Consider the following 27,675-nt stretch of genomic DNA (forward strand, 5'->3'; position numbering starts at 1 on the left):
CAACCTTAAAACTGAACTGTGCATATTAAAAGTACCACATCAAGTCTATACAGTCTTTTTATGTAATTGTACATATATCAGCAATAAATATATATTGTTTTTTACCCAGTTTCTGTTATTTTCTTAGAGATGTTTCACTGTTTCAAAGCTAATGTGCTTAACTAGTACAGTAAAAGGACTCAAGACCTTGAGATGAGCTATTTTTAATCCATCTATTATTTCTAAAGCCCATTTATATACTTAATTTAAAAAAAAACTAAAGAGAGAAATATCTGATGAATGAACTGAACAGCAATACATATCAAATCTCAGAAAATCCAGCCTCATGATAACAGAGAAAAGTCCACTTGGAGAAAAACATCATGGTAACCTTGAGACTGGCTTGTTTTAATTACATTCACAACATATCACAGCTCTTTAACAAAGACACTCAAAGTTTGATGTCACTGAAAGTCATTGAAGGTTTATTCAGTCTCAAAATATTTCACAGTTAAACAAATAACCTGTAAACTTCCAGAAGCTTTACAATAATAAAAAAAATTGTAAAAAAGTTCATATATAATATCTCTAAACATCTCATGCAGGAAAGGTTATTTCCAGGTAATGTCGTTTGGTGAAGGCTTGGGTTTGCGTTTGATCACTGAATCGATCCAGTCTATGTAATTCACTACTTTTGTGTAAACTCCGGGTTTATTGGAGCGGCCGCAGCCCTCCCCCCAGCTGACGATCCCGTATAAGAAGCTGACGTCATTCCTCCCACAAGCCAGCGGGCCCCCGGAGTCGCCCTGAGGAAACGCACAAGTGGATGTACACATGAATATACACGCAGATCACAGTGAAGGCACACAAACGGCTGAGTCACACACTTAAAAATGAATATATTGCTCAAAATTGCTCTCTACCTATGAGCTAAACAGTCAGTTGTCTCATTTCATTTAACAGGAAGGAGTTCAAATATTTTACACAGCAGGATGAGGGGGTAGTGTCACACCACAGACATCTCTGAATATCACTGAGACCCTCGTTGCCTTCCCCCAACATTTCACTCAGGGGAATCCCTCCTGCCATCTTAAGTGCTGTTCCATTACTGTGAAACCTCGAGCCTGGCCTCTGATGTCATCCCCAACAGAGCCAAGGCGGCGGGTTAAGTACTGTACCGTCCCAGCCACAGTGAAATAAAGACATTTGTTTTCTTCTTTCTTAAATTCACGTGTATTTAAGTTTGTGTAGTCACGCATTAAATGAGATGTTGAAAAGGTAACGTTGATTTTTTTTAAACTCTAAAATCTGTCATTGTAAAATAGATTTTTGGTTAAAATGTGATCTTCATGAAGCAAAGTAGTTCATATCTCCAACATCCAGCAGCTTCATATAAATGCAATGACCTGCAGCGGGATCACATGACTGTGCATCAAAGTTTGTTTGATGCAGCGTGTAAGAGTGTAGTTGAGAGCAGGAGCATTAACACTGTGAGTTAGAACTATTAATACAATCTAACTCTTAATTTAAATACTGTTAAATAATTAAAGAAAAAAACTAACAAAAATATACCATAAAATAAAAAAATGTAAAAAGTATGCTCAGCTTTTTGGTTCTGGCTGAGAGTAAAATAAGTGAAGCAGAATCTGAAATGAAAAAAAAAAAAATGTAATGACAGAAAAGAGATTAAATCGCAAAAAAGTTCCTGAAGTTAAAGTCCTATTGATATTCTTTATAAATAACTTGATAATAAGAGATAATATTGTCACTATTGCGCTCAATCGCCCACTTTCCCAAGTGAATTTGCCACCCTGATAAGGATAAGCGGAAGAGAATGGATGGATGGACCTACTCCACTGATGTTTCCGAAAAGCCTTATATAGAGTTTTAAGCTTTTAACCCAGCCAACCAGCTATGAGGTGAATCATGACTATAAAGGAAAAGATACAGATAAAAAAATTAAAGGGAAATAAAAAGAAAAAAATGATTAGTTAAAACCCATAATGTTTTGCAATTCATCGAATTTACAGCAAACGACTTCTAACCTTCTAACCTTCCTTTAGATATGTCCATGGTAACCTTCATATCCAACCACGAGAGATACCGCTGTTTAAATTCAGCATTTTCTTCATGACATAGTAAATAAAACTTGTTTCCCCAAAAACAAAGTTGTTATCATATAGACCTATGGTTTCTTGTGACACATATCATCATTTCACAATGTCATAGCAGCTCTACTATGTATAGTTCTAGTATTATGGCTCATAATCAGAACGTGACTATGAGTTTTATTTCCAGGACCTCACTGCTGAGCTCTATAGTGCTGGTGAATCTGGTGTCTTAACTGCAAATAGAACATTGAGCCAGGAGCTAATTTAAAATTAAAAAAGATGTTTCTATCATGGGACTCTGTTTTAGGACATCAGCACTTCCTTGGCAGAATTACATCAAAACACGACAGTCCTCAAAATGCTTCCCTACCTGGCACGCATCAACGCAGCCGTTAATCCCTGCACAAATCATGTCACTGGTGACATGGTTGCCATACACTTCTGGCTTCTTGCAGTTATCGTGAGGAGTCAGTCTTACTCCAGCCTCCTGCAGAGTGGAGTATCCCATTCCCTCTGTCAAATAAAACACAAATGAGTCGTGTTAGATAAAAGCCCAGTAACACCGAGCTGTCACCCCATATTTTTTCCCGGTCCTTATGCTAAGCTAAGCTAGGCTAATCGTCTCCCGGCTGTGACAGATTTAGCCCTCAAGATGAAAGCAAATTATTATTTTCCAAAGTGACAAAATGTTTCTTTTATGTGCGTTAAAAATAAATCTGAAACTTTTCTCAAAGACACATAGCAGCGCAAACAATTTTGGCCCCACCCTCACGGTTTAAGCGTGTAAACAAATAAATAATTCACTGGAGGTGCACGACAAATGTGCTCCCTGTGATCAATGCACGAATGTAAATAGTTGTCATCGTGACAAAACGGAAATGACACAGCTCTGCCATGACCTCCTCATTACTCACTCTCTTGTGTATGTCCCCAGCCACTAATGGTGCAGCAGTAGTAATCGGGGAACGTCATGCTTTTGTCTGGGAGACAGATGGGCCTGATGAACGGGGTTTTCTTCACACATCGCCCGTCCTGCTTCTTCAGTTTGATTAGAACTGCCAAACAGAAATGAAATGTTATGAAACAGGAAAAGAAATGAAGCAAAGGTATGAAGCGAGTGGCTGACTTCGCCTTGGGAAAATGCCACACCCAACTGTCAATATACATATATGTGTGCATCTGTGTTTGTGCGTGTTTTTATTGCGGGGGTGCAGAGGGACACAGCTGTTCAGTGAAGCACAGCTGTGCATACAGACTGGGTTCTTAAGTGGGTTTGTGTGTTTCTGAACGGGGACAAGAGGTCTTCCAGTTTATGTGAGTCACTGGCATATGTGTGCGCGTGTGTGTGTATGCGTTAAATAATTACCAATGTCATGCAGTGTTGGGTTAAACACTGAGAAGTGCCTTGGAAAGATGTAGTCCTCCACTCCAAATGTCCTCGTGTTGGGACTGGTGGTATTAAAGCTATGCTGGCCCAGGACCACACGGATTTGAGATTTCAGGGGGCTGAAGAAAGACATTCTTAATTAATTCATTATAGTATACCAGTATACCAAAGTCCACACTCACAAAGCTCATCAAGTCAAAATAAACTTGAGGTAACTGGAGTACTTCACCTTGTTTTTCGTGAAATCTGGTGGGAAAATTAGAGAACCCAAAATACCTTCACAGAACATTTGTTTGAGCTTTTAGCAGCACAGTCAATCACATTTGGCCTTTAAGGGGGGTGAAAAAGGAAGCCAATGCAGAACTTCCAAATGCTGCAATTAAACGGGTGTTTTTCCTGCCATTTGGAAAGTAGTCGATGAGTATTTGTTCGAGTATTAAGTGCAAACTATGGACGAACGCATGAATCTGCTAGCAAACAAAACAATACCAAAAGTTAAAGTTATGCATTATTAAAGAGAATATAGCTTCCAGGTCTAAAAGGTGAAGCAAATGCAGACGTGCCTTAAACCAGCCCTTGCTTGGCATTATGCTTACATTGCTTGAGAGTTGCCTGCCCTTTTGGATGTGATATAACTGCATGTCACTCAGGAAAACTGTCCATTTTGCGACCACTTGGTGAGTGGTTGCTGGAGACTGCTAGCCCTCATTAGCTAAACTCAGTTGCAAAGACGATGCTGTATCAAAAAACGTGTTGGCTGCAAGCAGATTCTTTGCAGTTTGCATGAAAGACAGCATTTTGTATAATTGCTAACTGCTAGCAAAGCGGTACTTAAACTTGGAGAAAGTGCAACGCAAACCAGAAACAGTCTCCGTTTCTGGCATCGCACTTTGTAAAATCTTACTGCTGTTTGCAAAGTAGTTGGAAAGTGTTTGCAGACAAGTTGAAAACACGACCAAAGTAATAACAAAGAGGTTTTCACTAATTAATTCACATTTTATGCTGGTGACTGGCAGTTGCTAAGGATTCAGTGACTGGTCTCTAGCCCTGTTTGTCTGGGGCTTTAGCCATTACTTTTCCAGGAGCGGTAAATAGCTACAGGATGCTAACCAAGCTTACCAACCAATCATTAGCTGATAATTTAGCACAGCGTCCTACCATCCAAATGTGGTCACTCAAGATGGCAAAAAGACCATTCTTATCATGATTGTTACACCTGTAGGAACCATAGTAGCAACAATAGACAGGAAGAGAACAATGACACACAAAGGGAGTCAGACTGGTTGACCGATCTTTTAGCCATGTGGCATGCATTCTTACCACTTCGTCACTTGGGCTAAAAATCAGTCTAATTTTTATTACACTGCTTTAAAGTCTAATAATTAAAATCTAATGATTTTAATGTCACTTGTGCTGTAAAAAAAAATCCACTTAATTCTGTAATTTTCCTTCCTAAAGCACCAACTATCTATAAGATAGTTAAACCCCTGCGATGTTGATAATGCTATTTTATATTATGAATTTTAATTAATACTTTCTAATAAGAAATCCAATCATGCCCCAACTGTACTAAAACACAGTTGTAGCAGTAGACATGGGGCTTAAAAAGAAAGCCTTGCAGATACCATATACTGTATTTTCCTATATGCACTCTGCTGTGTAGGTCCAGTGCAACATTCAGTTGCTTTAGCTAAAGATTTAAACTTGTGGATGTCAGTAAACAGACATCTGTTTTACTGACATCAGAGGAAGGTGCTAACATTTGCATGTAAACATTACAACATGCATATTTAGACACGTTTGTTATATAATACAGAGAGAATATATTACTGTTTAAAATTCAAGAAATGTGACTTTTTTTGTCAAGCTTCCTATAGTCTTTCATAGACTGACTCAAAAGGGGATACGATTTCTTAAAAGACTCACACTTTCCAAGGTTAAGAGATAACACTGTGTAGAGGGGAAAAAATGGCTGGAAAAACTCATAGCGTTGCCTTTTTTCCACTAATGTGTGTAACATCCTCTGCAGCGGTAGAATTCAATACATACTTGCTGAAGAAGCAGTGGGCCGCAGACACGACCCAGCAAGAGGAGATGAGAGTGCCGCCGCAGAAGTCTGACTGTCCGATGTAAATGGCTGCCATCCATGGATGACTACCTTCCAGAGACGAAGTTCCACCCATTATCCTCCCTCTGGCTGTCGATAACCTCTTCTTGTGCTTTTTCCCGCATAAGGGTTTTTTGGCCGGCTTGGAGGGTTTGGGTTTTTCAATGGTGGGCAGGACGTTGAATGGAGTAAACCTCAGAGAAGAAGCTGAGAAAAGTTCAAACAGAGGATTATTTTCAGCTTAACTTGGACACAGCAAAATGCCACTTTCTAAAAAGAGCTAAAAGACGCTAACAGATAAGAAACTACAAATCAATCAACTAGCTTAGATTTAGACTTTTTTTTTTTAAACTAGCTTCCTAAATACCTCTTCTGAATAATTTTGAATCTACTGCTGGTTGATTTCCCCCTGCAAGAAGCACAAAAAACAAAAATAGTCATTTCTATAAGGTGATGATGTTCAGTGTGGCAAAGCTTCCTCTGGCTGCAAATCATGTGTTGAGGATGATCAGGAAGAGGATTATGAATTCGGTGCATACCCCTGGCATCATGACAGACAGATAGACAGCTGTTGCAAACCCCACTCACCACATCAACATTTGGCTCCACCTGACGTGACGTGTTGATTCAGGGTGAGTAATGTCCTATTATTTCCCCCATATCTAACCTAGCCAATGTTTTTCCTTTAAAAAAAAAAAGCTCTTTCACTAAACCAGTCAGCTTGGCTGAATTTAACTTTCGAGAGCAGCGTGACTCAGCGGCACAGATTAGCTGCCTTCTCTGCACTTTTTTTTTGTTTTTAAATCTAAAACTGGATTTTAATTAAATGTGAAGGCATTTAATAAGCCTCCACATTCGAGAAATGTTTCTCGAATACGGAGCGTCAGTGTCAATGTCATATGAACGAGGCCGAGAGAGAGAGAAGACGCTGCTGCACTGCGTGACCTTTGTGTAAGATCATTACTTATTGCATGTTGTAATGATGGAATGAATGTTCAGAGAGTGGCAGCTAAATAAATCTGATACTCTTAACGAGGAAACAAAATTAAGCCAAGAGTTGGATATGAACATTATTACAAACGAGGGGTATTAGAATATGTACATATATAGATTTAAACGGCAGAACAGCTCAGGTGTCTGGTCAAGCTAACAGATGTATGCCTTAATCTTATGCTAAAGCATATCCACACTCCAATATAACGCCTCAATTACAACATAATTACATTCTGCACACAAACTCCTTCCCTGCGTCCTGCTTACTCACACGCAGCCATTACACAGGAGGGGACGTCACAGTACTCCCAGGAGATGGCGTTGTCTTTTATTGTGTAACACCAAGGCTTCTTGTCCTCGTCTGGGTTCCTACACACAGAGATACACAACGGACAGAGTGTGTGCGTGCTTCTGTGCGTGTAGCCTCGCTGCTTCCTATCTTTATATATTGCTTCATTAGCTGAATGTCTCACAGGGGCTCCATTGCCATTCAAATCCACACACTCACACGCAGATAATTCGCTTTCTTTCTACATTCGTTTCACGTTTTAACAACCAGGATTCAGGTTTTAGTTTTAAAGCTGCAATATGCAATCTTACCAATAATTAATGATCTATCCGAGCCTGGGTGTAAGTCTAAGTCCCATTGTTTGCTTTGGCCTGGGAAAATTTGGGAAACGTGCCATTTGCTGTCAGTATGTCTTCCTGCTCATGAGAAGTCATAGTAAGAAATCAGCTGATGGAAGAAGGCAGGAAGGGTGAATGTGCCAGAGATAAGCCTTTTGGCATGATGGTTTCAGGGTTTCCCCCTCAGTAGCTATGTGCTCGTAAGTCACACGAATGACAAGAGTTGACACATGGAATTGACAGATAAGGAGCATACGGCTTTTGCTAGCTCAGGGTAAAAAAAAAGTTGGATACTGCAGCTTTAAAACAGAAATTATGTGCAAACTGTATAGAAATGTGGCCTCCCAGATAAGACTGTTTGCAGCACAGCAAGCGACAAAGGCTTTAATATCTCATTTTGATTAACTGTTGGAGAAACAACTACTAGAAAATCTACCATAGCTGCTATTAAGGCAGGATGATTTAGCACACACACCTGCAGTAGGCATGCTCCCCAAGGCCTTTAACAGGTGATGCAATCACTGTGCCCACATGGAGCTCATCAAACAGCAGGTCTGAGTTCCACGGCAGACACTGGGCGCCGGACACGGTGGTGCCCACCAGGCCTCTGTAACCTGTGCCCCTGCTGCTATAGCACTCTGTCTCTGGCTCTGCTCACACAAGCCACAGAGAGAGAGAGAGAGAGAAAGAGAGAGAGAGAGAGAGAGAGAGAGAGAGAGACATGGAAATAATCCCAGCCGTGACCACAGTAAAACACAGGTATGTAAACAATATGAAAGCGATCACACAAACTCCCGATGCAGCAGATATGTGTGTGCGATGACAGCTCTTTTCTCTTCAGAATGAGTTAGAACACGTTTTAAAACCTCTCTCTGAACGCGTCAATGACAGCTGGCTACAAGCTCACCAGCACGCCCTCACCTGTGACCATTAATCAAACTATTGTCATCCACACATGCACGAGCATGCGTCTGTGCATACGTGACACAATGAGGATTCCATACATCTGCTCTCGCATATGACAAAGACTCTGGCTCTATGCAGACTGCAGTGACTAGAAATTCTGCCCTCTGCTATTTTTAGCCCAATACAAACATCATTTCATGTCAACTGTGCTTTCTGCTCAGAGCAAATTTTGCATTTCCATTTGAATGAGGAAAACGGGAACGTAGCACTCAGCGTATGACTTACCGAGACTACAGTGAGGTCCACTGTAGCCATGCCTGCAGTTACACACTTCCTTTCCGGTGGATACGATCAGTCGACACGTTCCGTCGTTCTGACATGGGTTTGTACGGCACACTGGACACATCAAGACACACACTGTCACATCCTAATGCCATTCTCTTTAAAATGCTTGTTTTTCAGCAAAACTTTATTAACATTTAGCTTGTTTAACGGACCCATTATGATAGTCGCTATGCACAGTTTAAAAGTATTGTATTCTGGTTATATTTCTATAAAATAAAATGGTTGCCGAGCACCTAGGTCATTTTGCTGGGAAATTGCAACTATTAAAATTGCCATTCCTACATTACTGTCTTTGGAGGAATTTCTGTTTCAAATCTATGAGATTCTGAATTCTGAATGTAAGCAGTTAATGTAGAGTCCTGAAGTAGAATTCCTATAGATGCCAACAAAATTGTAGCAAATGGCCAGACATTTGCAATTTTTACACTTTGGAACAACCGGTCTGAACTAAACCAAGGAAACCACCAGTTGCTAAGGTAAAAAGTGTATTGCCTGACTGACCTGTTGCTTGCTGTTGATGCATTAAAGCTTCCTTGTGATTCTTTTTGGACACTAGCAATTTGCTGTTGTCACAAGTAATTTGTGTGGTAGCCACAGACTCATCTGCAAACACTCACCAGCTAGTTGCGAAGTGTTAGTAAAACAGAGAACGTAAGTTGTACAACTTTTACTTTGAAGACGTGTGCGACTGGGGCGTTAAGGGAACTTTATGCTGATTGGCTGCCCCTCATAGTGGGGCAGGGATAGCTCAGTAGGTAAAGTGGTCGCCCCATGATCGGAAGGTCGGCGGTTCGAATCCACTTAACGGCTACCCTGAGGTACCCCTGAGCAAGGTACCGTCCCTACACACTGCTCCCCGGGCGCCTGCTTAGTGGGCTGCCCACTGCTTCACTGAGTGAATGGGTCAAATGCAGAGAAAAGCAAGTAATTTCCCCATGGGGATCAATAAAGTATCCATTATTATTATTATTATAACGAGAAAGCTTAAACAGCACTTAGGTGGTTGCTGCTGTTTTGTGTATGAGGTATGAATTATATATGTATATAATATATATGTATTATGTATGTACTATATGTATTAAATCATGCATGACCACGTCTGAAAAGAAAAACTGTGTGAAACTGAGCATTTACAGCAGTATGAAGCCTGAGCTTTTGGCTCACAGGGATTAGTCTGACATACACTGACCTCGCTATTTAAAACTTCTGTATTGTGGCATCAATCATTGGAAATCACTGTAATAGTACATTTATAACAGACAATAATTCAACAATAATTAGCATTGCTACACCATCATGGTTTTTCCCACGCAGGTTTTAAATGTAATTTTTAATATTTTTAGATTACCAAAAGAAAACTGCAAAAGAAACCTCTGAGTATTTTAACCTGACTCTACAGTTCCGCTCAGGTGGACTTACTAACATCTTCCGGTCTCATTTTTTTGGCTTTGGTTCGCTCTCACCCATGCATCTGTGTTCTTATGTACATGTAATATATCTGGGTCTGAGCAGCCTCTTGTGAAATAATATAACATACAGAAAATATGCTGGGGATCAGAGATGCCATGAGTTTATTGGGTTTTACTGAAAGTGAGCAGTCCTGATGTGCTTTGAAGAAAAACAATGTAAAGCACATTAAGGGTCAGGTTCAAGCTAGAAAACTTTTTTTTTTTTTAGTTTTGCGACTCCTGTAAGCTGAGCCCCTATCATCATGACAAAAGCAGTTTCAGCTGAAGAAGCATGAAAATACCTCTCTGATTGTATCTCCTTTATGCCAGGGGAATCTGCTAAACGCCCGTGAACATTGAGATGAAAGCACCCTATGGACCCATGTGGTGTGTCCTAAAACACCATTCCTGAGTCACAGTGAGTCATATAATCTGCCTTTTCTTCAATGCAAAGTTACTCTTGTAACTATGGAGCTGTGATCAAAGAAAGGGTAGGGCACGTCTTTCAAACCCCCTCTTATGAGAGTGAAAAAAAAAACATTTCTTCAGGCTAGGAGGAGATCTGATACTTTTTTGGAGGCCTGAGATCAAGTTGTATACTATTTTTTTAAAATTATATGAGTTGCTAAGGTTGCTAGGTTTTTATCTTTATGTTTATTTAATGTAAAAACAAACAAACCCCAAAACATTCCAACATGTAGCAATATTTCGTTTGTCATTCGCCGATTTGAGCATCAATTCAAGCAGCTGTCAAAGCAAATAGCGCTGAAGTCATTGCAGCCTATTGAGTTTTGCTCTCATCACCCCAAAAATAGCAAAAAATGGCCAAGAAAAAAAAAAACTGGACACATTCAGAGCAGAACAACAAAAGCAGAAAGCATGTCTTACTCGTGTAGTGGACTCTCTCACACTTGATTTCCCCTGCCACACATGTGCACTGTTCCACATTACGGAGGTGAATTCGTCCCCAAGACTCTCCGATGTCATAATAGCGCAGGTGTACGGTTTCGTAGCACTTCTCTGAAAAAGCCGACACAACACATGAAAGGCGTCGGGGCTGAAATGGGAGAGCAGATTGAAGAGCTCAATGGAGCGTACGGAGCAAATCTCCGATGGCTGAGCTGCTGCGACGGATCCATTTTTCTGTGTTTTTCCATCTTCTTTCACTGCTTTGCTTTCAGCTGAAAAGTGAAACCTGTTTACAGGTAACTCATAACTGATTTGCCATTATTTTGGCCTGAAGGCAAGCACGCGAAATTTCAGCAGCATTTTAACGGAAAACACAGATTAAATGAAACTGGCATGTCATTTCAATGTTATACACGTCACGTTATTGTGAAGCGTATGCCGCATTTATAGGACTGTGGCGAACATAAGACTGCCACTCAGATCTTTCAATCACATCTCAGTGTCTATATCAGCAAATAGAGATTGCTCAGTTGTCATCTTAATAGCATCAGGTCACGTCTGTCAGTGGCGTGTGAGGCTATAGCTGAATGCAGCTAAACCAGTTTAAAGTCAATTAAACAAACTACATTTGCTGCTAAAAAAGAGCGAAATCACTGTGTCACTGCTGGTCTGTAACCAGTTCTGCCTTAACTCCTTCAGGATATGAAGCTCCTGCCCGGATAAGTTTGGGAACCAATAATTACAAAAATTGATAATCACAGCTTGCCAGTCATTGGAGAATTTATTGCATCAGACATCAGTGATTCCACCTTTGGGCACGGCAACTTTGTGGTGCTTTGCTAGTGGCAGCTTTTTGGCATCGGCCACAATCTTTTTTTATTGTAAATGTGTAAATCTCTGGAACTAACAGATGGGGTGGTGCTACTGGCAGCGGCAGAACAGGGTTACATGAGGTGGGGTTGAAAGCCACGCAGACTCTTAACTACTGTGATAATCAAGAGTGAACTTAGACTGTCATGCTTTTGTTTGTCTTCACGGTTTGTTTCCTTTTTTTAATCAACCTTTATTTATGCAGGAAATTAAGATCAAAAGTCTCTTTTGCGAGTGTATTTTGGGACCATACAGGCAGCCTTATAACCTAGCATGTTCTTTGACTCCCATAGAAAACCTTGTGCAAGCACAGCGAGTCCAGATTATAATGTAAATTTTCTATCTATGAAAAATCTCCAAATTTAGTTGTTCACAGCTGGGAAAAGGTAAGCTCACAAAGAACAGCGTTGGGCTCTGTGGATAAAAGTATCCTTATTCTTGTCACCAGTGAAATTTTCAAACCTCCAACAATTACTGACAGCAATTTTCCTCCTAATCAAAGCTGTAAATCAGTGTAAATAACAGCACTTACCAGTGAGCCAGTAAACTACAACGTTATTGAATGTAGCAGATGTAGCAGAAATGAAGCACGTCAAATGCCACACCAATTTAGTCATTGTATGATGAGTGGCCTCTTTGCATAATGAGCCACAATCTGCAACCTTTCTGAAAAGTCAACAGTTGAGCATTTTTAACAAATATAGCCTCTCTATGTGGCTCACTGGTCCCCAGAGAAGAAGGAGTTAACTCTTCACACTCAACTGCCTTCACTAAGCATGAATTTGATTACAGAGTTTTTAGCTGGCATGCTTTTGATTTTGGTTTACATCTGTGGACAACAGATGAATGACAATGGGCTGCCTAATGTGCACTTTGATGTGAATATGTTCAGGGAACAGACAAAAAAAAGACAGTCTGACAAAACCAAATATGAATGGATGACAAGCACTATACCTTTAATTCATAGAATATTAATAAAGGTGCCTACTTTGTTCACATATTCTCCCAGAGAAGCTCTCAGGGCAGGAGCATTCGAATGTGCGTCTGTGTGGGATCGCTGTGCAGACGCCTCCATTCTGACACGGGTTCGCCTGACACGGATCTGTGATTCTGCGTGAAGTGTGGACAAAAACTGAAATCAAAACATCAAAACATAATCAGCAGGAGAACAACCGCAACACTGTAGTTTCTAATTAAACAGCAGTGGAAATTCAATCTGCAGCTGGTTTGGTGAGCTAACCATTTGGATGGCTTCTCTGTGGTGCGCAGAAACCCCACTTCCTGTCCCGATCAAAATTGTGTGTAAGAGAGCACCTGGGACAAAGGAAACAGGAAGAGAGTCACCTGCAAGTCAGCAAATGCAGCAAATATGCCAAAAACAGAGTCTGCACAATTCTAACAAGCTTGAAAGTTAATATTTGGTATGATCACCTTTATTCTTCAACATAACCTGAACTCTCTTAAGCAAGTTTCTGTAATTTCTTTAAGTATGGTTGGATGTTTTTGTTCTGAATTTGTATAAAGGAGTATATAGGACCACTCTTTTTTTCATGTAAAAATAAATAAATAAATAATAAATAAATCATCAAACGTCTTTTTCACAAATCACACCCTGATTACAACCTTAGTAAGCATATCCTGACTAAGCGTGTAAGTTAGCGTGCCCGCTGACGGTTAGTCATGCTATACTGTTGGAGTTGGGCATATAGATATTGTGACATAAAATTGCGTAAACCATGTGCAGAGGATTTTACCCAACCCTTAATCAAACCCACAAGTACTGACACCCTGCTCCAGAACGCTGCATCTTCTGCCAACACACACTAACTAACTCTGTCAATCATCCACTAATCTAACCTGCGTAACATTAACATACCTCTTCTCCACTCACTGTAACTACAACACTCAATGACAAACCCATTCTGACGGTGAGCTGATGAGCACATCACAAAAACAAGCAGGGTCAAACCGCCGCAACTTTACATGTAGGTGGACCAGAAAATATTGGCCCATGTATAATTGCATAAACGTTGCTCCACCTTACTGGCATCCACCCTTTCTGCATCATTTCCAAGTAGTGAAGACTGAAACCCTGCCAGCGTGTCTCCTGTTGTTTTGGGTTTTTTTTCCAATATCATAAAAAGATGATTGTTGCTGTGTCACAATATGAAGCGATTAAAAAAAACCAAATTACACCATGATGGTTTTACTGAGGCAGCTGTTTATGCACCCTCGGGATAAACGCTGTGAAACGGCTAAACTTCAGCTATAGTTGCAGTTTCACAGAGTACCTCTGCATTTTATCTTCACAGTTATTAATGATAACACTGTATTATGATAAAAATCATCACAGGCCCCAGCAGCAATTGAGCAATAAGCATTTTATTAAAGCTTTTTCGCTCATTACCTCATTAAAATTTGTGATCAGATGGCACTGTCGCATAAATCCCTCATCCCCGCGAGCTGTAATTAGGTGTGACTACACACCCCAAACACACTGCATCAGTGTACAAATCATTGCTATTACAGCAGTGATGGAAAACACCAGTGTGTTTGTTCTTTTAAGGGCATGCAAAAAGCCAGGGACTATCAACCAATTAGAAATAAGAACACTAACTCGACATTTCTCCCTTGAGAAGAAAGCTGCACTTTGTATCTTCCAGCCCCACAAAGGTTGACTGTTTCCAGTGCTTTCTTTTAAAGTTATAAAATTCAAAAGTCTGATATAAATATATTGCCTTTTATTTTTTACACAGACATATTCTGTATATATATATTCCAGTGATACTGTAATCCACTGTAAGACAGTCATCTATGACACCGTATCTGTGTGACTTAACAAGAAGAACTATACTTAAAGAAGTAAAGAGTTTGTTCTTCTTCAGTGTCAGCTCATTAAGCTCATTTTAAGCTCTTCAGTTGATAACTGCCACCACAAAGACTGAAGTAGTGTCTGCTATAATGAATACATATATTGATATCTGAAACCAGTACATCAATAAATGTACTACAAGAAAACGGTATACGATATATGAAAATATCGATATTTTGCCCCACCTCACATGGTAGCAGCTCAATGCATTTAAACATGTTCAAACCGAGCATCGGGAGAAGGTGATTTAAGTGACTTTGAATGTGGCATGGTATTGATGCCAGACCAGCTGGCTCGAGTATTTCAGAAACTGCTGATCTACTGGGAATATCCCAGCACAACAATCTCTGGGGATTACAAAGAATGGCCTGAAAAACAGAAAATATCCACTGAGTGGCAGTTCTCTGTGTGAAAATGTGTTGTTGATAACAGAGATCAGAGGAGAATGGCCAGACTGCTTTGAACGCATAACACGTCAAACCTTGAAGCAGATGGAAAACAACAAGAGAAAAAAAACACATGATCCTGTCAGCTAAAAACAGGGAACTTGGGCTACAATTTACAAACGCCTGCCAACAGAAGATAAATGCTGTCTGGTCTAATGAGTATGCTCAGAATTTGGTGTAGAAAACATGAATGCATGAATCTCCGCTCCATCAGTCACGATGCTATTCTGCTACATGTGCCTTGACCGTGCTAAGGGTATTGTCAAGTCAAGGCTAGTTGCTTTTATTTAATTAGCACATTTAAAAGCAGCGGGAGCTGCTTTCAAGTCGCTGTGGTAGAATAAAATATACAGTGACAACACTAAGTGGGAAGTGACAAAGGCAATGATAAACACGCATCATCAAGACAGCAAAAAAATAAAAGATGTATTAAGAAAATAAGTTCAATACAAACCATGCAATCAAATAATCTGTAAATTATCCAAAGATGATTTTTTTACATTTTGTGGAATAAAAGTTTCAAATCATGCGTATCAAACAACGTGTGTGTGCGTGTGTGTGTGTGTGTGTGTGTGTGTGTGTGTGTGTGTGTGTGTGTAAGAGCGAGAGAGAGAGAGAGAGAGAGAGAGAGAAGAGAGAGATCTGTCAGTGTGTGTCAGAGGACTGACACTTCTGTCAGAAGTGTGTTTTGACTTGACTACACACACATTACAGACTGTTTGTGCAACCAAAACAGTAGATCCAGACAGACAGGCTGGCTAATAAGGACTCACCATGGTCTTGAGGAGAGGACAGTGATGCAGTGATGATGAATCCTTCCACCCTGACGAAAAGGGAATTTACATTCTTTGCCCGTGGTGGTAACAACTGCAGAGGACGTAAAGGGGAAAACACAAAACATTAGCAGCAGAAACTGTCTTGGAAACCCCGACCCACCCACTCTCTCGCTGGTTTCCACACACAAAGACCCCTTTCACTTCAAATGAATGTACAAAAATCCATAAGCAAGCTACACCCCTCCCCTACAGGTAACACCTATGCAAACATCAGCTCACTCAGGACTTAAGAGTGCAGCATCACCAACTAAGTAAAATAATAATAATAATAATAATAATAATAATAATAATATAGGAAAAATGATTTTAAGACCAGAGTAAAAACAAACAAACAAACAATAACAAAAAGAAACTCGCCTGTATGGCTCTCCCTCACCGCCTCTGCTTCATATGTAGGTGCTAATGTGTGCTGAAATCAAGGGAGAGACATTATTTCACTCCTTTCACGCTCTCAAAAACACGCAATAACAATAAGCACAGACTCACTTGAGTAGAGAAGTGTGGCTAAAACTTACCACTCCTGCGAAAACGCACGAGAGAAAAAGCATCACGGCGTGTGCCATCGCGAAAGTTTGCATCTGATGTTTCCCTGGTGTCCCGAGAAGCTTATTTCCCGTGTGCCTGTCACGTAATATCTGTCAGTGTCAGAGTCCTCAGCCCGTTTTTGGTCATAGGAAACGTGGGAAATCCTGCAAGTATTATCCTGTCCCTCACAAGTTGAAGCTGTATTGAGTAAACCCGTTGCGTCATTAGGCTTGTCTGACGCTGAGGCATCCTGTATCCCGGCTGGTGTTCCCCCAGCTCCCCCTCTGCGCTCGCCCACGGTTTATCATTACGACTTATCGACTCACGAAAGAAACAAGAAGTTTCTTGAGGCAGAGGCAGGCAGAGAGGTAATACCGCTCAGTCCTTACCCCTTTTAGGTTTAACACTGCTTTCTCCTAAAGTCGCCCAATTTTAGCTTTTCTTTCACCTGTGGTGTAGGTGTGCGTCGTTTCTGTACTTAACAGAGATTTTGCTTCATATCGACGCGAGATATGACAGCATCACACGGTACCTGCAGGTTTTCGGTTGCACATCCGCGATGCCAATCTTCCGTGCTACCACAATAGAGAACAAAGATGCACTATTGGATTGAGATCTGATGACTGTGGAGGCCATTTGAGTTAGTGAACTCATCGTCATGTTTAAAAAAACAGTTTGAGATGATCTGAACTTTGTGACACGACACATTATCAGCCAATAGAAGATGGGCATACTGTGGTCATAGAGAGCAACAATACTCAGGTAGGCTGTGGTGTCTCAATGGTGCTCACTAAGCGGTGCAGTCTGTACCGCTGATACAATTCGGGATTGATTTCATGTTTACGCCAGATACGGATCCTACCAACTGAATGTCGCAGCAGAAACGGAGACTCATCAGACGAGACAACATGTTTCCAATCTTCTGTTGTCCCAATAGTTGTGGTGAGATATTGTTTGCAGTATCACTTTCCTGTTGGCAGTTCCTTAGTTGACAGTGCGGTCTTCTGCTGCTATAGGCCATCTGCTTCAAGGCTGGAAGTGTTGTTGAAGATGCTCTTCTGCATACCTTGGTTGTAATGAGTGGTTAGTATCCACCTGGACCAGTCTGGCTATTCTCCAGACATTTCCACCCAGAGACCCGTCACTTACAAATATTTTCTCTTTTCAGACCGTTCTCTATGAACCATAGCGAGTGCAGGAACACATCGGCCGTTTCTGAAATACTCAGCTCCACTCATCTGACATCAACAACCATGAAAGTCCTTAAATCAATTTTCTTCTTCATTCTGATACTCAGATTAAACTTCAGCAAGCCTTGGGGATACAAGGGGATACAAGGACAAAGAAGTAAGGCGCATTTACCTTTAATGTGCATTTTCAAGCATTATTGTTCCTGTCAGCACTCCCTTCATTCAGTTTGCAGTTCTCTTCAGGTAATCTGTCATCTAGAAGGTTTCTGTCCTGAAATGTACACAATGAGTTTTCTAAATCTGGAGTTGAAGGTTGCAAAATACAAGTGAAATAAGTGTGTGTGACTATGAAAAGTGGTGTCTTTCACAGGTGTTATGCTCAATAACATCTCAAGATAAGGAAATGTCTCATCGGGAAGATAATTTGGGACCTCAAAGGAATTGTTGTTCCTAAGAAGAACTCCTTAAAGAAAATACCTCTGAAATCAGGTAAAGCATGGAAGTCAACTAAGTAAGAGTTTCATATCTTGTCAGCATTCCAGCAGTGACATGCTGTATCAAGTCAAAGTCCCCAGTCATGCAATCTAACCTCTAATTTTCACCAGCTGTAATAATCTTCCTCCAGATGTTGGGCTAAAAATACAAAGAGGAGGCTGGGCCTCTAAATAGCACATAAGTAGCAAGTGAAGGTGGACTTTCCAGATGGGAAATCGTTCAGCCCTGAAGACTACGTTGTTAATTATTGACAGCTCTAACTAACTTAGCAAACACATCGAGCTGGTCAAATATACCAAGTATGAAATGAAGACTTTGCATTAGATACAACAACAAAGAAACATTTGAAGTATTCCCCCCTCGTTTACACGATGAAAGCACAAAAGCAAAGACACACAGTTGGTTGAAAGTAGAGCCATCGAAGCCTTTTAATTGTTCAACAATTAGGACAACCTCACAACCACAGAAGCAGAAAGTACAGACGATAGAGGTACTGTTATGTGTCATCTGTACAACACAGGAAGACAATATGAACAAGAAATAGTCAAATATCTAAGAGTCCTCTCCTAGCATGTGGTCCTACTTTCTAATCAGGACACGTAAAACAAAAGTCAAGCTTTACTTTCTAGATTTTTAAATTATCATTGCTATTTCAATTGCATCTCACAACTTTTCTCAGCGCAAGACTAGCAGAAAAAGGTAATGGGTGGACAGTTAATTGGGACTTTAATGTAAAACTCAATATACCCAAACAGCTTAACAGCTTATTAAATCATTTGGTGATGGTTTCGAAATTGTTATCAAGAACCTGAACAAGCGTTTTCCTGAGCTTTAACCTTTTGGTTTCCACCACCAGAAGGCTGCCGGTTATTACATTGTTTTTTTGTTTAGAAGATGTTAAGCAGCTTCTTATCAAGCAGTGTCCTGTTTCTCAGTCATTTCCACTTTTTAAATTGTGTACAATTATTATCAACTGGTACCCCAAAGTGAGTTTCAGGCTTCTTCTGTGGTATTATTATTTAGCCTAACATGGCTCAAAATAGTTAATTATCAAAGCATACCAATAACAAAACATATCACTGTCCCAAAATTACAACCGGTACTAGAAGTCAACAGGATGCCTGAACTGTTTTTAAACAAATATACAATATCCATCACCATAATATTGATGCTTTAGTAAAGAAAACTGACAACTTGTACATGCAGCACATTGTTCGACTACATCTCCTCAAACAACAGTCGCTCAGGCTTTAAAAGTGCAGCAGTGGGGATGGGGGGGGAGGGGGGGGTCCCTTTAGACGATGGTGGCCTTGTAAAGATCTGTGTTGCAGTCCTGGCCCTCCGGTGGGTTGCGGCCGTTCTGGGGCATCTGGGCGTTTCTCATTTTGCTCTGGCACTGTCGCAGCTCGGCGACATAGCCCTGAAAACTCAGACTCAACTCAGAGTCCTCACCCTGGGATGTCTCCGCTGTTCCTTCTTCTAGATGTACTCCCTCCACATCCATCACCTCCTGAATGGTATGTGCAGCGTTGGCTTTTTTAGGAGGTGACTTGGCATTAGGTATCGTTTCTGTCGCCTCTGTGCAAGGGAGAGAAAAACAAAGCAAAACATGGAAGATATAAGATAAATTGATTTAGAGACAAGAGATACTTGGATATTGCAGATGATGGGTGGGATGGCCCATTCTGCATTCAAATGATATAACATCATAAGGAACCATTCACTGTACTTTAAAGGGCTGTCCACCCAGGAAGTTACTAGCACCAACATGGCAACCACAGACCACCAAAAGTGACATTCAGTAACTGTAAGCGACAGAGAGCAAAATTTCTGCTAGTGAATGCAAAAAGTAGGTCGATGCCAAGTTAAACCTTTCTCAACTTTGAGGTGTGAGATTACCAATAAGAATGAAGGACAAGCAACCAAAGCCTGGAATGTCCACCAGTGATCACCCGTCAACTAAAAAGCAGCCAATAGGCAAATTGCTTCTAGTGTGAGCGCCCATGTCCACCAAGTCCACCAACAAAAGATCCTGGGGAATAGTTTTCTAACGTTATATGCAGGATGGTGTTGGGAAATGAATAAGCAGACCCAACAGCCAAGTAATCATACTTCTTTGAAGTCCACTGCCTCAGGCGCACGTGTAGTTAGCAGTAGATGGATGAGCCACAAAAAAAAAAAGAAAAAAAAAAGGGGAGACACATGGATGTCCACACGGACCATCACTCTGTCTGATCCAAGCAGAAGGTATAATCACGCTTGAGAAATCTACTACTCTGTAAGCTACACCCTCTTTCTGAAGTCAATGCAGGGAGTGCTAAAAAACCGCAGTTCCATTAATGGCCACTTGGACCTGACTCCAATCCCCAGAGACTGCCATGTTAAACAATTTGGTCTCAGCTAATTTCCTCTTCCTGACAGCATTTCATTTTGTTTTTTTGACAAATAATGTACAAACAGCCGGCCTGAAAACACTGCACTCCATTTTCAGTGGGTAAATTTCAAGTATTAACTTATATGTTAGCACTAATTAGCAGCTATCTAATTAGCAGCTATCTAATTAGCGCGATGTGCAGCCACACATTTTGTGCAGTTTCGCAGCTTGACAACCATGCTTGCCGGTGTTAACCAATATTCAATAACTTGATAATTTGTTTTGTCTGGGTAGCTACTTCCATCTTTTTGTTACAGTCCGTTTACACCGGGCTCAGTGCAGCTCCTCTTACCTTATACTTTATATGTTGATCTGTTGTTTAACAGAAACACTGAGTGCAGCTTTAGATAATCAATGTGGTTTCCAAAAATGTTCATTTACACAGGAGTGACTGCACAGATGTGCAAAACTATTCATTCTTGGCCTCCACATCTCTTTTACCTCTTATTACACTGGCTGACGGCCAGATGTTTAGCACAGCAATGCCAGATTTCAAAAGCACTCAAGCAAAATCTGTCACACCGTGCGAGTGCACATTTTAACTCCACTTTGCTTGATTTTAAGTTGAATAGTGGGCTTGTTTTTTTATATTTTAAGCATTCTATAGTTGTGTAATCATCCCAGCTGTTGTCATGATAGACTTGATGACATAACCACTTCTGCTTAAACTTGCTCAACTTTATAGCTGGTTCGTCAGAAAGATCGGACTAAAAACTGACAGGATTATATGCTGTACAGTAATTCAGTGCAATAAAATCTGATGCGACACATCTGAACATTACTGTCTTTATTTCCTTTAACCCCAGAGATGCATGACTTCATCGCAATACCCCTACAGGATAATAAATAAAACATGCTCAAACTTCCCCTCTCTTCGCTAATGCAAGCGCACTCAAGAAGCCACAAAGCCAGCGTTTCTTTTTGATGCTGGTGTTACAGCTATGGGTGATAAACTTTCCACATCTCATGTGAACCATGTGGCCTCCAGAGACTGTAAACACACGGACATAAGCACTACACTTCAACACACAGATGCTCTGAACTCGACTGGCTGTTATTCGTTGCTGTCCGATATATATGTAAACACTGTCAGTGAGCTCCAACAGCTGACCTTATGTAGACCCAGCAAACCTATCTATCCTGCAACAGCTTGAACAATCATACTTGGGGGGTGAGGGAGAAAACCTACAAGTACTTTTCCGGTTGTGTAATAGTTTCCAGCACTTGCGTTTGCTGGTTTACCTCATTTTGCTTACAAAGCATTTCTAGTGTTACTTGAATTTTGCTTTGCTTGCTAATAGGGCAATACAAGTGGATTATGTTCAGGCCAATTATTAAATAATAGTTAATGGCTATTTTACGCAATCTATAGAATGTGAGAGAAAATAGTGAAGACATAGGTTTTCACAAACCCTACCTTTAATTAAAGTCTTATTCTGTTGGTACAAAATAATTTGGGGGTAATTCAGTCCACAATCATAGAAGAGGAACGCAGCAAACCCTCACACCTACAGATAAAGTTTAGCCTGGCTGGAACAATTAATCAACTATAAAAATTAATTCATGTCAAAAGAATAATGAAGTCGCAGTTTGTTTTAGCTCTAGTCACAAACTAGAAAATTTGGGAAAGGCTTCTCTGTTCTCAGCCCCCACTCCCACAGTGAGGTTGTTAATATCGCAGTTCGTTAAAGACCACTGACTGAGCCACCTGGCTTTGTACTGATATGGTAAACCTTTTAATATTACTCACAATAAACCTACAAGATAGGGTTTAAATATGGTTTTTGCTTATAACATAAGCTTTACTTTGCTTAGTCATGGGAGATCAAACTCATGTAGCCATTACTCAAATGTAATTTCTGGACCTGGTGTGTGCACTTCTACCATTTACACATACACGCTTCTCATGCATGGATTCAGTGGTGTGCTTGCTGATTGGTCTGCACCATGTGATAATGAGGCACAACTGTTTAACATGGCCATTCCTCCTGTGGCAACTCCTTTCAGCAGCCATGGCGGCAGCAGGACGCTGAGCTCAAGCAGCCAGAACAGAACGGAACCAGCTCCAGTCCTCACTTAGTCTCCCTGCAAAAGATCCACATCAAGCCCTCCTCTGACCGCCAGATGGATGCTAAGGCAGGCCCGGGGATCAGCAGCTGTCTGCTTCGAGGACAGAAGACGAAGAAACGGGTGAAGCGGGCTTGAAGGACAGCTCAGTGGCATGGTGCCTCAGGTGCAGGCAGCTGAAATCGAGTCATTACAAAGCACTTTGTAATGCCCTGAGATAGAGTCTCAATTACCCCAAGGAATCCTTTAATCTTCCCTCAGCATGAGTGTATAAGAAGAAATAGAAAACAAGACAAACAAGCTCTTGTCGTGAACTTGCTGAATTATTCACTTCTGTAATTTATTGCTTAGTATTCAGACAAAGATGGCCGCCTGTTCTTGTTTATGAAGAGGGCAGCATTATTGTTGACTTAACTAAACACACTTTAAATTGAGTCTGAATCAGTGCTGTGTAGAGATACACTGTGTAATGTCGCCCCCTAGTGGGCATTCTATTCCCCACAGAGCCGTGGAGTAAGAGGGAGCATCAAGTTCAGCCCTGGTTCTCCTTTCTGATTTTGTCTTTTATAGTTTAATTAGGGCTTTAATTAAACTATAAAACTATTAAACTATAAAACTAGTACCCATTAAAGGTACTAAAAGCTTCAGATCACTGAAGAACTTTAGCCTTCTTTTGGATTCAAACCATATGCAGTTCAAGATATTTGTGTAACTGTCATGTGTGCACACTGGTGACTTTCCAGTAGAATTAGAGGAAATGTGAAAAATGGTACCGCGTGATGCACTTCTGCTGCTGTAGAAAGGATGTCTTTGACTTTCTGCATGGCATTAAAATGAGATCCACGTCAAGCTACCAAAGCAGCAATTACTGTATTCTTATTCTCTCGGAACAGCAGAGGGCGTCAGTCTAACAGTAATACAGAAAGCGAGGAGACATCTCTGCAGTGCCTGAAGTCAGCAGGATGACAGATAAAAGAAGAGGAACGCTGCTACTGCACAACATTGGCTTCGCTGCAGTTGGAATTAAAGATGCAACTGTACTCTGTGGGTGGTTTACTTTGTCTTAAACTAAAGAAAGCCAGCGAGCTTAACTTTCCACCCAAACTCAAATGTAACAACTTCATAAAGTCCAAAAAGTGAGAAAGTGAGAAAGTGGAGGCGTTTTAGCTCGCTGTAAAGATCCCAGCACAGCCTCGGTGATACCAAGGTGGCAAACTGCGCTAAAAGCGTGGCCATACCGAATCACTGCTCTGCTCCCGTTTTAGCAAGGGAGAGAAAAGAGAAACGGAGAGAAAGAGGCAGGGAGATAGATGAAAACCAGTAGTGACAGTTTCTATCTGTAGCTCAGACAACTCGTGGATAAGGTTACCATGGCGCCCGGTGGTGGGAAGAATCAGCCTGATGTGCTTAGCAACCAGAAAAGAGGAATGAGGCTGTATGAAAGCTGAAAAAGCTTCGATTTATCCTCCTCGTCTTGTGTGTGTAAGCCCTGCTTTGCATTAAAAGCGTAGATATGAAGACAAGGCAATAAGGTCATGTTTGTGCCCCTTTAAAAAAGTGCTTTGAGGTGCATCAAAAAGAGCAGCCGGAGCTGCTCTGTAGCTGGAACACAGGAGTGTGGTTATCTTCTTTTCTGACGACTTCACAGCGTGTCAGGAAAGGCTTCAACTCGAAGCCGCGATCATCACATGTAGGATATCAAAGCAACACTGTCACAGATCAAATCACTACTTCACTTCACATAGCATCACAGACAACACACACATATGCACGGAGGAGCGGGAAAAAAAAACACATAAAGGCGGGAAATGTGTGCGAGAGATGGCCATGCACTCAGAGCACGATGAACCAATGCCGAGGCAAAGCTTTGCAAACCCAATGCGAAACCCACACACACGCGCGCGAACAGCAGTGGCTCAATTTAAAGAAATAAAAGCAATATGTGTTATATCATCAACAACAGCAACAACAAGAAGCAGGTCGGCTGAGCAACGACACAGAATAAACACACACCGAGATCCTAGGAGTAAAAAAAATAAAGACACCCAGCGAGCAGTGACACTTGTGAAATGAGCGCGCACGAGGAAGGACACGGAGGAGTGGGAGCTGATGAGAGGAGGAAGCCACTAGACAAGAACAACAACAAAAAACAGAAAAAGAAAAAACAAATTAAACAAAAAAAGCTAAGAGAGAACGGAAGGAGGCATGTGGAGGTGGAGAGGACAAGCGGCGGGTGGCGGGGAGAGAGAGGGGAGGAGTGGGGGGGAGGGACTGATCTGACAAACGTGTAAAAAGACAGACGAGAGTGATTTCCAATTCTAACATTTATTAGATCTATTCAATCACAGGTACAGAGATTATTGGCAGTGATTATCTACAAACAGGCACCTAGAGAGCGAATGAGTCTGGTAAAGAATGACAGGCACTTCAACAATGTCACCAGCGCCAAGGAGCACTTGTCCTCCAATGACTAATAATTTTTCACCGTTGCTCAAACTGCTACAGCATGAGCTGTTTAATGGCTCACCGGATTTGTAGCATTGCGTAAAAAGAGAATGAAAAAAACATCTAGCTTTTTGACACGGACATTGTTGAATTGCTCTTAAGTAGAGGAGGTGGGATGGATAGGGATACAGCATTTATATGTACCGACTGTTAGGTATTTGCAGGTCCAACACTGTGCAGCAGTCTGGCTCAATTTTCTTTTTTTTGTACATGAAAGCTGATCTTTTTTTTTCTCCTCTGATTTCTAATCTTCGGTACAACATCTAGCGTCCACATAACTGTCAAATATTGATCATTAATCTCTACGCATTGTGTATATTTCATTGATATTCAACAGATCTGCAATCAGTCACATTTTGCATGCACCCAAAAGGACAAAATATATCACTGGAAATCCGCTTATGTCAGTCACATGTTCAACTCAACAATTTGTGGCGAGGGAGGTGATATACAAGTAAACGTTACTCACGGAACAAAATACACAGGTCATTATTTACAGATCAATCTTGAGTAGTGTAATCATCATGATCAATCACACACATGCTTTGCTGAGCTTGATAAAGACGAATCAGGCAAACTGAGAAAGAGTCGATATCAATTTGTCATTAAAGTGCATCAGAGTCAGTGTAGAGGGAGTTTTATTGTCAAAGTGGTCCTGTTCCTGACCACACACATGCATGTACAACACACACACGCACAAGCACACACGCAAACACACCAAGTGTTAGGTTGTTACACTGTAGAAATACCTGAACTGGACTTTCCCTCTTCACCCGTGTCTTTAGCCTGGGAGCAGGGCGGTGGCGGGGTGAAGTTGGCTGCCGGCAGGCTGCTATCGAAGGACGACACAGGGGATGGTGAAGGAGGCAGCAGGGTGGGGCTGCTGATGTCGCCTTCACCGATGAGAGTCAGGTCGGTGTTGGCGTCCTCCTCCACGGTGCGGAGGGTTGGACGGGTGTCTGAGGGCCGGAGGATGGGGGACATGTGAGTGCCGAAGGTTGGGTGGCGTGGAGGGGGCATGAGGCACCGCCTGGAGTGTCCGTTCGCACTGGAGCTAAGAGAGGAGTCGAGGCTCTCCGAGCGTAGGCTGGAAGTGAGGGGGCTCCGGGAGGGAATGCCATTCTCTCGAACCGGCTTCAGGGAGTTGGGGGTGGAGCAGGCCAGGTCGGAGGACACGGAGACAGAGGAAGTGGGCGGAGTCAGTCGCAGGAAGTCGGGAAGCACTAGGTCGTCTTTGTTCAGGAGACCACGCTGGTCGTTGGCTCGGGTGCTCTGCGCCCGGCTCAGCAGCTCAAAGAATTCTGGAAAACAGTTCAAGCACATTTCCTCACTTGAAAGTTTCCACACACACGCAAGAAAAGGATTAGCTGGGTGTGACGTGCAGCAGAGCAACCTCGCTCCTCTTAAGAGAAAAGAACCCTCGTGGAACTAACAAAGACACGAGTTAGTCTTAAAGGCAAAGCAAAGCTAAGAATTCCACCACAAGTTGAAAAAAAGAAAAGAAAGAAAGACAAATAAGGAGAAAAAGGGGGATTTACCTTCAGCTTCATCTATATTAATCTTTTTCTGTTTTCTCTTATCCCTTGGGAGTGCTGAGTCTGGTCCACTTGGCCTCACAGAAAAGTCCTTTGGTGCTGACCTCTCATCTCCCTGCAGATTCAACAATAACAAGGCACTCTATTAAGGGGATGGAGGGACGATGTGGTGTGTGGGGAGGTCGTAAGGGGTGGGGTGGGATGGGGGCGAAGCTAAGCACGAGCTGCTAAGCACCCTACTGAGCAGTTTGTCCAGATTTACTGAGACCTTCAGGTAAAGATGAGCTTGGTCCATCTGTCGGCTGTGTGTCTAAGGACCCTGATAGAATCCAGACTAAGCAGGATCTGCCTTCATATGGTGCAATAACTCGAGCGGAGAAAACAGGAGCGAGTGAGTCAGCCATAGGCAGTGTTAGGGAGAGGAAGACCCCAAAATAACAGTAATAATAATATAAAACAAAAGGAAGTAAACACCAACTGATAGCTTAGCATTGGCTCAGTGTTAATAATGTTATTAAATGATGTTGCAGAAGCAGCAGCAGAAAAAGACAAAAACACCACTCTTTTTATCATTGTGTGAGAATAAAGATGTGACGAGTACTCACTGTCGCAGAAAAACTCCGGGTTGGGTGACTTTTTAAGGAGGAAGACTTGGATTTGTCTATTTGAGAGAGAGAGAGAGAGAGAGAGAGAGAGAAACAGAGAGATGTGTACATGAAAAAGCCTTCGGGGTGAGAAACTGATGAGGAAGAGCGTGAGACAGAGAGGGGAGGAGAGGGTGCTTGAGGCGTAATGAGAGAGACGTCTTGCAAAAACTCGTACACGTTAATCAGCAGGATGACTGAGGTGGGCGTGATTTACATTTTTCTGGTGCCTTGATGAGAAAGGACAAACCAGTTTTGTTTTCTTGTTCCATTCTACCTTTGACTGAACAGGGATCTGCTCGCTCCAGCACAACTCGCAGGCCGTCCAGACTCGATATGGGGGCACCCAGATCCAGAGGCTCAGTCTCGCCGCTCTATTATAAAATAAAATTTGAAGGTCAACATGTTAGTATCCTCACCTGTTGTGCGGAAATCTAAATACTG

The 27,675-nt window shown here is 41.6% G+C and overlaps 2 protein-coding genes across 8 annotated transcripts in view; both read right to left on the reverse strand.

The window, feature by feature from the left end:
• Positions 1-443: 443 nt before the first annotated feature.
• Positions 444-16,638, reverse strand: hgfac (HGF activator). 6 transcript variants are annotated; one of them, XM_086282371.1, is made up of 15 exons: positions 16,352-16,638; positions 16,194-16,245; positions 15,774-15,867; positions 12,923-12,996; positions 12,671-12,792; positions 10,792-10,960; positions 8,396-8,506; positions 7,680-7,854; positions 6,849-6,946; positions 5,952-5,993; positions 5,527-5,791; positions 3,457-3,596; positions 3,005-3,145; positions 2,461-2,603; positions 444-785 (listed from the first exon to the last, which is right to left on the reverse strand). In XM_086282371.1, exons 1-15 carry the CDS (start codon positions 16,412-16,414, stop codon positions 591-593), a joined length of 1,884 nt encoding a protein of 627 aa, XP_086138497.1. In that variant the 5' UTR covers positions 16,415-16,638; the 3' UTR covers positions 444-590. The 6 variants fall into 6 exon arrangements, with proteins under 6 accessions (XP_086138497.1, XP_086138508.1, XP_086138517.1 ...); XM_086282382.1 differs by having other exon boundaries at positions 10,792-10,923; positions 12,671-12,814; positions 16,352-16,635; XM_086282391.1 differs by lacking the exon at positions 5,952-5,993 and having other exon boundaries at positions 16,352-16,637.
• A 1,807-nt stretch (positions 16,639-18,445) lies between these two features.
• The window catches only part of rgs12a (regulator of G protein signaling 12a), a 45,190-nt gene continuing 35,960 nt past the window's right edge, over positions 18,446-27,675 (reverse strand). For both annotated transcript variants that reach the window (XM_086282424.1, XM_086282433.1), the window contains exons 14-18: positions 27,509-27,605; positions 27,193-27,248; positions 26,591-26,702; positions 25,802-26,353; positions 18,446-19,624 (exon numbers count right to left, since the gene is read on the reverse strand). In XM_086282424.1, coding sequence (XP_086138550.1) covers positions 19,341-19,624; positions 25,802-26,353; positions 26,591-26,702; positions 27,193-27,248; positions 27,509-27,605 — 1,101 coding nt within the window. In that variant the 3' untranslated portion in view covers positions 18,446-19,340. The remainder of the gene's footprint in view (positions 19,625-25,801; positions 26,354-26,590; positions 26,703-27,192; positions 27,249-27,508; positions 27,606-27,675) is intronic.

Source organism: Aulonocara sp. 'chitande type north' Nkhata Bay, linkage group LG3 (genome assembly GCF_057382095.1).
Source record: "Aulonocara sp. 'chitande type north' Nkhata Bay isolate Kocher_YH1m ecotype deep benthic linkage group LG3, A_spYH_male_GT1.1, whole genome shotgun sequence".
Taxonomy (NCBI): domain Eukaryota; kingdom Metazoa; phylum Chordata; class Actinopteri; order Cichliformes; family Cichlidae; genus Aulonocara; species Aulonocara sp. 'chitande type north' Nkhata Bay.